We start from the raw sequence: 12,403 nt of genomic DNA, 5'->3' as shown, positions 1-12,403 counted from the left end.
CTTAATCCAATGGACTCCTGGACTATTTCCGAGGGGAACTTTCTGTGAATGGGGTTGGTTTTTTTGTTTTTTTGGGTTTTTTTAAACAGTTTTTATTTTATTTTATTTTTATTTTATTATTCATTCATTCATTCGTTCATTTTGGGCTGCCTTGGGTCTTCGTTGCTGCACGCAGACTCTCTCCAGTTGCGGCTAGTGGGGGCTTCTCATTGCGGTGGCTTCTCTTGTTGCAGAGTACGGGCTCTAGGCGCGCATAGGCTTCAGTAGTTGTGGCTCGCAGGCTGTAGAGCTCAGGCTCAGCAGTTGTGGCACACAGGCCCAGCTGCTCCACGGCATGTGGGATCCTCCCGGACCAGGACTCGAACCCGTGTCCCCTGCATTGGCAGGCGGACCCTTAACCACTGCACCACCAGGGAAGTCCTGGTTTTTTTGTTTTAAAGAGTTTCAGGCGTGAGCAGCTAAACCAGCCCTGGAAATCCTGTGCCCGCCTCTGTCACCAGTGTCTTCAGGACAGGCCACCAGCTGGAAAGGGGCTGAGGAGGGGAGAAGCCCACCACCCTGGGGGGATTGGGAGGCCCAGATCCTCACCTGGAGGCCAGCCACCTGGCCTGGGGCTGTTCGCACTAGTTGAGTGGAAATTCTGGGGTTATTGAGAGGACAAGGGGGCCAACTGAGTCCTTGAGGAAGTGGAAGGGCGGCCAGGGAGGAGCTTGTTGGCTACGCGAAGGGGAACTGCTGTTGCCAGCAGGCTGTCCCCTCGTGTGAGCTAAAGAGGAAGGAAAGACACTGACCTGGAGGCCCTGATGGAGAGGGGGCCTCCTTGGTGGCGGGCCCCGCCGGGCCCCATCCCAGCCCCCCGGCTCCTGGGCTTGTTCCTGCTCCCCTGGACCCTGCAGCTCGCAGGCACAGGTACGCCATTCTCCTTCTCACGTGCTCCTCTCTGGCTCGTGTTGCCCCGCGGCTAATTCCTGGGACCTGTCTCGGGGGATTTGCTGGTTGCGTTTGAACACTGCAGACTTCACAGGGGAAGCTTTCAGGGACCAGGAGATGTTTAGCTAAGGCCTTGCCAAGGTGGCTTTTGAAGAGGCGGGGGCAGCGTTCACCCCCCCTCGCTGCTGGAACAGCCTCCCTCCCAGCACAGCCTGACCTCCTGGCCCTTCAAAGAGGTGGGTGGGCGTTGCTGCGGCCTGGGGGCATCCAGTTGGGTGCCCGATCCCTGGGGAGGGACAGCTCACTCCCAAGGCAGCTTATGGTGGAGCCACGGCATGGAACCTGCCCAGGTGTGGCCCCTCTTAGCCGGGGGAGGAGGGAGGCAGCTGCTGGCCATGGGAGCACAGTGCCTGGGGCACAGACTTGCCACTGTTGCCAGAAAGGAGGGCACCTCCCACTTCCTGAAATACAACCAGAGACCACATCATTACTTTCCGGAGGTTGACACTATGCCCCTTTCCTGGTCCCAGGTTCCCTCAGAAGCTGGGTGGCCTGGATCCAAGCCAGGCCCTGGGATGAGTGGCTTTGGGGCGAGTTCATCCAGGCCAGGGAACTCCCAGGAGCATCCCTGGCCAGGACTGCCCACCCCGGGGTCCCTGAGCTGGTCACCTAGGCAGTGCCGACCTTCTTGTAGCCCCAGGATTCCTCCCCCCAACACCGTGCAGGCTGGGTGCTTTCCTTCCCATTCACCTTGACTTTTTTTTTTTTTTTTTTTTTTGCAGTATGTGGGCCTCTCGCTGTTGTGGCCTCTCCCGTTGCGGAGCACAGGCTCCGGACGCACAGGCTCAGCGGCCATGGCTCACAGGCCCAGCCGCTCCGCGGCATGTGGGATCTTCCCACACCGGGGCACGAACCCATGTCCCCTGCATCGGCAGGCGGACTCTCAACCACTGCGCCACCAGGGAAGCCCCACCTTGACTTTTCTGAGCCTTCCAGGAGCTGCTCCCCGCCTTCTACTTCATCCTCTGCCTTTCGGTTATATCATAAACAATAACAGCTATCCTTATTATCATGAATTAGCCTCTTTGAGCACATAAGCTGGGCTTCACACGCATACTCAGGCCCCCTCGAGGCTCCCTTGGGGTGCTGTCCCCACTGGCACCATTTAGGAACCGGGAAATTGAGGCCCAGGGAGGCCAGGTAACTTGCCCACGGCCTGGAGGGTAAGTAGAGGCCAGGTTCAGCCCCGAGCCAGGACCCTTGGCAGTGGGTTCTGGGGGTCCTCTTACGTTTCTTTGTAAAGAACATTCTTCACAGAAAAATCTACCCCCCTGGGGAGGCAAGACTTGACTGTGTGGTACCTACTGCAGGCCTCGAGGCCCAGCCCCCTGCGAGGTCATCTCCTTTCATCTGGGCACCTCACACCGCCCCCACTCACCCACCCATGGACAGATGCAAAGATGGCCTGAGGAAATGGGGCTTGTTGGTGACAATGTGTTGGAACTCCTACTTTTTCATTTTTAACTTAATTTCCCCCCAATTCCCATCATTTCTCTTTGTGTGGTCCCTCCTCCCCAAAAGGGACCTGGCACATGCTAGTACCTGAGTGGAAGAGACTTTTCGGGGTGCTGCTCTGAAAAGCATTTTTGTAACTCTCTTGACTGAAAAGAAACAACAGATTTTTTCCCCAGTATTGCAGCAAACATACAAAAGAGAAACTCTGTTCTTTCGCAAGAGGTGGAAACACCTTGTGGTCTCCTAGAAACTCTCTTAGTTTGGGGCAGCGCCTTGCAGCATGCGGGATCTGGGACCTTAGTTCCTCGACCAGGGACCAAACCCGTGCCCCCTGCATTGGGAGCGTGGAGTCTTAACCACTGGACCACCAGGGAAGTCCCTTCTAGAACTTCTTGGAGCAGCAGACAGCACCCCATTATTCCTGGTCCTTCCCCTGTGGGCGCCTGGCTCTGTCGCTCTGCTGTGCCACACCCCTTCCCCACCCTCTTGTCTCTGAGCTTTGAGGGTTTGGTGGAGGGAATCCTACCTCTCCCACGTCCCCCAAACCTCCCCTGACCTCACCCATCAGCCTGGTGCAAACAGCTCCAACAACTGCCAGCACCAAGACCCAGCCTGTGGCCTCAACTGTGTCCACTGGGGGCCTTGCAGAGCCTTGTCCATGAAGCTTTGGCTCAGTGCACCGTTTCCCTGAACCGCCTGATGCAGCGTTGAGTGCAGGCCAGGGGCGTTCAGCCTGAGTTTGGGTCTGAGCTCTGCAACTCATCCTGGGCCCCTGGGCAGGTTCTTAACGTTGCTGTGCCTCGATGGCCTCATCTGTCAAGTGGGTGCGACAGTAGTGCTTGCTGGTGGCACATCCCCAGACTGAGGTTAGGGCATGTGGTTAGGGCTCAGAGAATGTCAGCCACCTGCCAGCCTAGAGGAGCCAATCGAAATGCAAGATTCAGTTGGCTGGCTCTACATCTTGGGGATCCCACGGGTTCCTTGGGGTCACTTAGACTTTTCCAGGGGTCTCCAGCACACCCTCGGATGGCATCTCAGGACCTCTGTTGCTCCCAACCCTCCTCCTCCTGCTCTCCTCTGGTCTCTTGAGCCCTCGGCAAATTCTCCTTTTCTCAAAGGGTTTAGCAGCCACCTCTGGTCTCGTGGGTACCTGCTCTCCTCAGAGGTGAATCATCTGAGTCTGAGGTTCAGCTTTCCTGGGAGCAGCTGCACACCTGCTCTAGCCCTGCTTCCACCAAGCCTCAAGTCTCCTCCAAGGGCTCTGAGGCCAGACAGACCATGTTCAAGTCCTGCCTTCTTATATTGACTGCTGTGTGACCTCAGGCAAGTTACTTAACCTTTCTGAGCCTCAGTGTCCTCAAAAAAGTCAGTCCTCTTTCTCTCCCTGGCCTTTCCAGAGCTCTGGGCTGTATTTATTTCTCAAATATTCATTGGAGAGGACGCGTTCTAGGCACTGGGGGGACCTGGTGGTGAACAAGCCACAGCCCCCACCCCAAGCCTGGTGGAGTCCGTGAGACTCACCCGCAGAACAAGACCCAAGGCCAGAGTCCCGATGCAGGCTTGCCTCCCCTCCCCTGTCTGCTGTGGGCTCAGAGTCACCGCTCCCTTTGTTGTCCACAAGATGCCTGCTGCCTCCCTTCCCGCAGCTCTGGGCCTCTGTCAGGACTGGCCTCTGCGTTTCATCTTCGTCTAATCCCAATAAAGAGCTTTCAAGGCAGGCGGACGAGAAGCACCTCTCTGCTGGAGGTGGGGCAGGGGGAGTGATGGAAGGGGAGACAGGGGGGGAGACAGAGCAGGTGGGTGGGTGGCAGGCACAGCATGAATAAAGGCTGGGAGGCCAGAAGGCAGAGCCAGGGCGAGGGAATGGGGAGAGGTTCAGTTTGACCGGGGAGGAGGGTCTCTTAGCAGAGCTGTGGGCTACAACTCCCACTGAGATACGATTCCAGGTGGATTATAAATGCTCATCAGGTAGGGGTTCAGATGCCATTCCAGCTGGTCCTGTTGTCATTGCTTTCTTTTTTAAAAGTGTGAAATAGCATACATACACAGGAAAGTAAAATAAATATTATAAAACAAAATCCTGTGTGTCTACCACCCAGGTCAAGAAAGAGAACATTCTAGTGCCCCAAAGCCTCTGGACACCCCCAGGACAACCCCTCTCCCCTCAGAGGCACCACGATCCTGAATTTGGGGCAATAGCTTCCTGGCATTTCTTTATACTTTCATCCTTTAGTTTGCGTCCCTAAGTAATATAGATTAGTCTGGCTTGTTTTTGAACTTTGTATAATCAGAATGATACTGTGGGTGTTCTTTGCGACTTGCATCTTTCACTCAACATTATGGGTTTTTGTTTTGTTTTTTAAAATAATTTTATTTATTTATGTTAATTAATTAATTAATTTGGCTGTTCCAGGTCTTAGTTGAGATACGTGGATCTTCATTGTGGCGTGTGGGATCTTTAGTTGTGGCATGCGGACTTCCTAGCTGTGGCATGCGTGCAGGATCTAGTTCCCTGACCAGGGATCGAACCTGGGCCTGCTGCATTGGGAGCGTGGAGCCTTAGCCACTGGACCACCAGTGAAGTCCCTCAACATTATGTTTTGTTTTTTTTGTTTTTTTGTTTTTTTGTTTTTTTGTTTTTTGCGGTACGCGGGCCTCTCACTGTTGTGGCCTCTCCCGTTGCAGAGCACAGGCTCTGGACGCGCAGGCTCAGCGGCCATGGCTCATGGGCCCAGCTGCTCCGCGGCATGTGGGATCTTCCCGGACCAGGGCATGAACCCGTGTCCCCTGCATCGGCAGGCGGACTCTCAATCATTGCGCCACCAGGGAAGCCCAACATTATGTTTTTTAAGATATATCCAGTTTATGAATCCTATGCCATTATATCATGAAAAATAATACAGACACAGAAAAGTACAATACATATTAAATAAATAGTCCTGTGTGTCTACCACCCAGCTCAAAAAAGAGAACATTCTAGTGTCCCAAAGCCCCTGTACCCCTCAACCCGCACAAGATACCCCCTCTCTCTTGAGCATCTGTGGATTTTAGTATCCATGATGGGTCCTGGAACCAATCCCCCGTGGATACCGAGTGATGACGGTATCCCTTTTTCCATGTCCATAAGTAAAGTCTTATTGGAACAGAGCCATGCGTAGCCATTCATGGCTCATCTATGGCTGCTTTTGCCCCACGGCAGCAGAGCTGAGTAGCTGTGATAGAGACCATATGGCTCGCAAAGTGTAAAGTATTTAGTACTTGGCCCTTTACAGGACATGTTTGTCAAGCCCTGCTGTGGAGAGGCCCATTGAATGAATATACTGCGATCTATTTAGTTAGGATTGACGTTCCAGGTGTTCCTGTCTGTGGCTGTGAATACTCACGTGTGGTCTCCAGGCACACGTGTATTCGGTGCCTCCAGGGGGTATATTCCCGTGAAGGCTGCTTCTCTCTGCGCCGTCCGGCTCCTTGTATGGACCGTGAGCTTCGAGAGGGCAGAACACGTGTGGACTTACTTGGCTTCGAATCCTTGACTCCCAGCATGGCGCCTGGCACCCAGAGGATGCCCAGGAAATACTAACAGTAACAGGATGAATTCAACTGGCAGCCAGACAACCCCTGGAGTTCTGAGCAGGGTGGAGGTGTGATGCCACCAGGAGAGGAGTGACAAAACCCTCCTGATTCGTGAATGAGGGAGTGGATGTCGGGGTGCTGGGTAAACATAAGCCGGGAAACAGGATTTGACCCTCCACCTGAGTGCTTACTTGTTAAGGATCTAGGTGGGGCCTCACAGTAGTGGGAGTGCGGGTGTCAGGCACTGGGGTAGGGGCCAAAGCCAGAGGAAGGGAAGGGGGTGATTGAAATGAGCCTGGAGAGGGGGAGGGAGAGGAAGTAGGTGTGATATTGGCAGATGGAGCACCTACCTGGCTTCCCGGCAAGGACAGTGTGACCTACCTGGGTTTGAGTCCTGGAAGACTTTGGCCAAGTCACCTGACCACTCTGAGCTCCTATTTCCCTGTCATGGCACTCAGTACCCTCCTATGCAGGCCTCTTGCCAGTGGCAAGGGGAGGGCACATCCAGGACCACCGATGGCCCCAGGGCTGGCACCTGGGACCCCTCAGGGAAGGTTCGTGGGTCTCCATCGTGGGGACAGGCTGCCTGGAGGAGGGGGTGGGCCTGGTGAGTATCTGGTCCTACGTCAACACACACAGCCACCCCAAGACTGCGTGGGCTGTGGGGGAGACAGGGTAGGGCCGGAGCTGGCGCCCTCTTGAGGCTCTAGGCCTGGTCCCTGCTTGCTGCTCATGGGCAGGTTGTGGGGTAGGGGTGGGGGCAGGAAGGAGGCACCAAATGGGTGCAACCCAAGCTCAAGTGCAGGTTTGGCCTCCTCCCATCAGGCAGCCCATCCTCAGACAGTCAGGCGAGGCACTTGCTACAGCGTTGGTCATAGGGTCCAAGGGTACGTTTCCGAAGGCAAGTTCATACTTGGCAACACGTACCAAAATTTAAAACGTGCATACCCTTTAAATCAGAACCTCCCCTTCTCAGACCTGTCCTATGGAGCTAGGGGCCCAAGAGAGAGTGTGTATATATAAAGACGATCACCCCTGGGTCCATGGAGCACAGCTGCAGACAGCCTCATTGCCATCAGCTGGTTCTTGCTGTGGAGAATTTCGAAAGAACCCTCCCCCTCCCCTGTCCACCCCCACCCCGGCCCTGGGCTAGCCTTTCCTCCCAGGTTCCTGCCCCCCTTCCCCACACCCCACTTTGAGCCGTGCTGATGACTGTCTGCCCCTGAGCTTTCGTTCCTGCTGCTCCCTTGGCCTGGAAGGTGTCCTCTCACTTGCCTACCTGGTGACTCCAGCCTGTCGGTCAAGGTCAAACTCTGGTACTTTCTTACTTTCTCTGTGGTGCCCTTTCTGGTCGACTCTCCCAGTCCCTGACAAACCAGCCTTGCTCCCCAGGGTGTTCACCTGTGGTTCTCAATGTGCCGGAGCTCAGAGGTGTGGAGCATGACTGAGCTTACCTGGGGCAGGTGAGGGTACAGACAGCCGAGGAACAAGTACCCAACCTAAGGAGGTGGCTGTGTAAGAAAGAGAGAAGGGGAAGGCTGGAGAGGAAGGGGTCTATGGGGCCAGGGTCAAGGCCAGAAAGAACAGGAGCCACAGCTTAGCCACCAGGGTCTTTGCTGACCTCCTGGGTGGAAAGCATCAGATGTTGGGAGGGGAGGGGATGGGACAAGAGGGAAGGACCAGGCTGGCAGACTGGAGGATGTGGAAGGGGTGGGAGAGGAAGATGGAGGGCAGTTGAGTGATTTTGTGCCCAGGGGGTATAGGATCTTTGGGGAGGGGGAGATTTAAGAGAAGTCAGGATAAAAGTGTGATCTGGTGGCGCAGTGGTTGAGAGTCCGCCTGCTGATGCAGGGGACATGGGTTCGAGCCCCGGTCCGGGAAGATCCCACATGTCGCGGAGTGGCTGGGCCCATGAGCCATGGCCGCTGAGCCTGCGCGTCCGGGGCCTGTGCTCCACAACGGGAGAGGCCACAACAGTGAGAGGCCCGCGTACCGCAAAAAAAGAAAAAAAAAAAAAAAAAAAAAGTGTGATCTGGCGGAGGCATCCGCAGGAAGGAGTTAGTGTGTTGTCAGCCAGAAGCATTTATATTTTAAAAGGAGGCTGGAGGTGGGGGCGCCGAATCCCACAGAACGAGTCACTAACGCAAGGGTTTTAGGCGGCTGAGGAAGGCTGTTTGGAGCTCTGTAGTATTTCTCTTGTCATTTCCCTAACTTCAAGTGTGATCATGTCACTTCCCGATTTTGAGGCCCACAGAGGCTCCCCAGGTTTCCAGGACAACATTCAACCCCCCACCTCCCCCCTGGCCCCCACTCAAACCCTTTCTTTCAACTCCACCACGGCTCTGGAGTCCCCCAACTCCTTGGCCTGTTTCAAGCCTTGTAGAAGCTTCACCCAGGAGCTTTCCTGTGCTTAAACCCCCTCGCGTGGACCCTCCCCTCTAAACCTGGCTGCCTCCAATGACTCTTTCTCCAAAGCTCAGCTCGGTAAAGAGATGGGAAAGAAAGACCAAAATGCTCACAGCTGTGATGTCATGGGGGGGGCGGGGGGGAGAACTGCACACAAGCTTGACGTCCTTCTTGATCCTTCCCTGTGGTTTCTAGAATTTATACAGTGAGCATGTTGCGCTTTTATAATGCAGGGGTGGGGGGAGGGGGGTGTGCCCTAAAGAGTTATAATTTAAAAAACAAAGTGCCAGCTCCAAGGGTCGCCTCTCCAGGAAGCCCCTGCCCCTTCTGTCTGGGCTGGGTCTCCTCCACTGGGTTTCTGCCATCCCTGAGACTCCCCTTTATCTCATCACTTTCAGTTTCATCAGGCAGGTCCCTTCCCAGTGGCAGAGGGACTCTGGGGGGGACACACATTCCTTGCTGAAGGATGCGTCCTGGTGGGGTCTATCCCCCTTGCTCCATTTCTCCCCTTTCAGAGGCAAGGAGCAGAACCTCACTCCAGCCGTTGGCTCTATCATACCTCCACCACATCCTGACCCCCTACTTTAAGAGTAAAGCCGGTTGTAAAGGGAGAAACAGAGTCCCCAGGCCACACCCTCAAACGAGCTCCAAAGTTTGAGCAACTTGCCTTTCAAAACAGGCAAAAAGGGAGGTGACTGCTATAAAAATACCAGTTAACACCGGTGAAGCTTGTACATTTCTGGGACTAAACATTTGACATTCTGCACTTGGTTTGTGTCCCCGTGTGGTCACTGTGCACCCAGGGTCCAGAGTCTGGAGGTGTGAGAACAGCATGCAGGCAGGTGTGGAAATGCCCTCCCCCCACCCCCAGGCAAGCCACATCCGTGAGCATCTTTGTCATTCGGAGGTGTTGAAAGATGTGACAGCCAGTCTGATGGCAGTGTTCCGAGGGCATCAGCGCTAAAAGCTCCAGGATACACACGCTCTGTTCAAAGATTGCCTTCCAACGCCTGCTCTGTGCTTCTCCCTAATCAGCTGCTTGGCCACGCACCGTCATGTTTGATGCATGTGTCCTGAAGGACTCACCTGTTTTTCTGTGGCATCCTGGGATTCATGCTCAGGCAAATGGCCAGAGCTCTGTGATAAAACCAGCAGCCCCGCATCTGTGTCTTCCTAGCAGCCCATCAGCAGGGCCTTGAAAAAAAGGCATGGCTCTGAGAGATGCCAGAATTAAATTGGAGGGCAAAACTCCATGCCTAAAATAAAGACCGTGGGAACTGCTTTCTTCTGTAGCTGGACAAAGCGTTTTCATTTAAAATCGACCTAAGTTGGAACGGATACCTTTGATCACCACCTCTGGGCTCTCATACCCTTGGCTCGCTGCCCTGGAAGGGATTGAGTTCCAGGCAGAGGGGGAAGCTGGGGCCAGGGCCTGGCTCTGGGGTTGGATTGTGAGAGGAACAGTGAGTGGCCCAGGACAGCTGGAGAGACGGGGAGGGAGGGGCGTGCGGGGGAGAGTGCCAGATTCCAGGGGTGAGAGGATGTCAGTGCTGCTGTGAGGGAGGGACTCTGGCTGGCCCTGCCACAGCACCAGTCTGTACAGGGCTCATGGGACCACTGGTTTCTGCTCTGGGAGCCACAGGCTCTCTTGAGCTGGGCAACAGTATCAGTCCCCCTAATGCTGCAGGGTTAGTCACCAACCTCAGACCCCTTTCAGGCTGTCAGATGTGTTTCCCTATTAGATGACCCACATTTAGGGGAAAGGCCTCTGAATTTTTGTCTCCCTTTAAAAGAGGGCAGTTCTTTCATTTGAAACGTTTTTTCTTTTGCTTGCTTTGAGATTTTAACATTGTAGCCCAGAGTAGTGGATAAGAGTGTGGGTTTATCTGCTCAAAGAGACACAGCTTAAAATCCCATTTCCTCCACTAGTAACTACTGTGCCGATTGGGCAAACCTCCTCCCTTCTCTGAGCCTCAGTTTTCTCATCTGCAAAAGGGAACACGCCCAGTGGAGGTCAGTCCTTATCATCGGAGGCTTGACAGCAAAGGCTGAGGGTCTGTGCTCTACGGGCAGGGCCATGCACCCAGGAGTGGCTCAGGGAGGAGGTGAGCGAGTCCTGCAGACTGAGAGGGTGACTCCACAGCCTGGGGAGAGGAGGGGAACAGAAGGGCATTCTGAGCAGCTGGAATAGTGTGGGCAAAGGCTCAAGAGCCTGGTAGACTTGGCATCTGTCGGGGAGCGAGTGAGTGAGGACGGAGGGCAGCTGAGTGGGGCTGCACAGGGCCTGAGGGAATGAACTGGATCCGCCAGGACAAGGACTTAAAAGAAATTTTTTTAACAGTGGTCCAAAGTTAAGGGATGCACGTTATAGCGTGACCCTGTCTGAATCCAGTTGTAGGAATATAACAAACCAGAAGGTCACAAATAGCGTCCTTACTACAAACGAGATGCTCCATGTTCTATTTTTTTTAATTGCACGTCTTGACCCTGTAAATTGATTTCAGACTCCTTCCTGGGCCTCCTCTGGTGAGGCGTCCAGGCAGGGCCAGGCAGGGCAGGAGCAGGATGGCTGGTGGATCCCCCCTCGAGGGCAATGCCCGGCAAGCCTGGCTGGGGAGAAGAGAAGGATGGATGCTGGAGCTGCCAAGGTGGAAGAGGGGGCTGCTGTGCTGGGGATGGAAAGGTCTGATGGCGTGGGCACCCCTCCCACACCCAGTCAAGTTCCTTGATTACAGATCCCTCCCCCAGAGACTCAGCATGGAGTCCCTGGGCTGGAGTGGGGAGTGAGGCACCGACTGCCAGCCAGCTCTCAAACCCACAGTTCAAGCGCCCACAGATTCAAAAGAAGAACCGGAAAAGGGAGGAATCGGGCGCCAGCGGGTGGTAGATAAAGTCTTTCCCAACAGGGGCAGCAGACAAGCAGGCAGGATGGGGGAAGAGCAGCTGGAGGCTGCTGGTGGGGAGGCTCTCCCGGCTCAGAGCCCCTGCACACACACTGCTCACCCAGGCAGGCGAGCCTCGAGGGCCAGGCCAGGGTCCACGCCCCGTGGTGTCGCCTACCACTGGTATCTGGCCCAGCACAGGGCCTGAGGTGTTAGACAGGCTTGGGGCAGGAGGCAGGGAGTCCTTGGGGGTCCTGTCATGCCCAGAGGCCACCCTGTGCTGCAGTGCCCTGTGCTGTGGGCTTCTCACTTACATGGGCAGAAGAGTCAGGCTGGCATTTGCCTTTCCACATTCACAGTGAGGACTTAGGATTGGTCTGGCTTCTCTGCCTCTTTGTCACTGGGGAAAGGCAGCCTGACCCTGTGGCAGGCATGCTGTATTCTTGGACCCATTTTTTCTCATGACAACCCTGCAAGTTTGGCATTGTTTTTCTCCTCTTGCTGCAGGGAGGATACCGAGGTTCAGAGAAGTAAAGTCACTTGCCTAAGGTTGCACAGTTTTTTTTTTTGTTTTTTTTTTTTTGCAGTATGCAGGCCTCTCACTGTTGTGGCCTCTCCTGTTGCAGAGCACAGGCTCCGGACGCGCAGGCTCAGCGGCCATGGCTCACGGGCCCAGCCGCTCCGTGGCATGTGGGATCCTCCCGGACCGGGGCACGAACCCATGTCCCCTGCATCGGCAGGCGGACTCTCAACCACTGCGCCACCAGGGAAGCCCCTGCACAGTTTTTAATGGCAGAGCCAGGATCCAAACCCAGGCCTGCTACCTCCGGAAACTGGTCTTCTCCCAGGCACCCCTCCCCCACCCCACCCCTCCCCCCACCCCCACCCCACCCCCACCCCACCCCGCCATTTCTGTTCAGGCCGCAGGCTTCCTAGCAGTCCCTGGAGCTGCCAATAAGTGAGGGATGGAGGATGTACCATCCCTGAAAACACCATCTCCTGCAAAGTAGGAGTGGGCAGGGCTTGGGGTGTAGCCGTGCTGCCCAGTGCAAGCTTCTGGGTGCTTGCAGGTGTGTGGGGCTGGGGTGGTGGCCCTG

General features: G+C 55.2%; 1 protein-coding gene across 2 annotated transcripts in view; it reads left to right on the top strand.

Moving 5' to 3' along the window:
- Window positions 1–784: 784 nt before the first annotated feature.
- Window positions 785–12,403, top strand: part of NFAM1 (NFAT activating protein with ITAM motif 1) — a 34,049-nt gene continuing 22,430 nt past the window's right edge. For both annotated transcript variants that reach the window (XM_082635994.1, XM_082635995.1), the window contains exon 1: window positions 785–909. In XM_082635994.1, the coding sequence (XP_082492120.1) occupies window positions 804–909 (106 nt within the window). In that variant the 5' untranslated portion in view covers window positions 785–803. The remainder of the gene's footprint in view (window positions 910–12,403) is intronic.

The sequence above is a fragment of the Mesoplodon mirus genome, assembly GCF_964341445.2.
Source record: "Mesoplodon mirus genome assembly, chromosome: 11".
Lineage (NCBI taxonomy): Eukaryota > Metazoa > Chordata > Mammalia > Artiodactyla > Ziphiidae > Mesoplodon > Mesoplodon mirus.
This window is presented reverse-complemented; position numbering and strand designations above follow the sequence as displayed.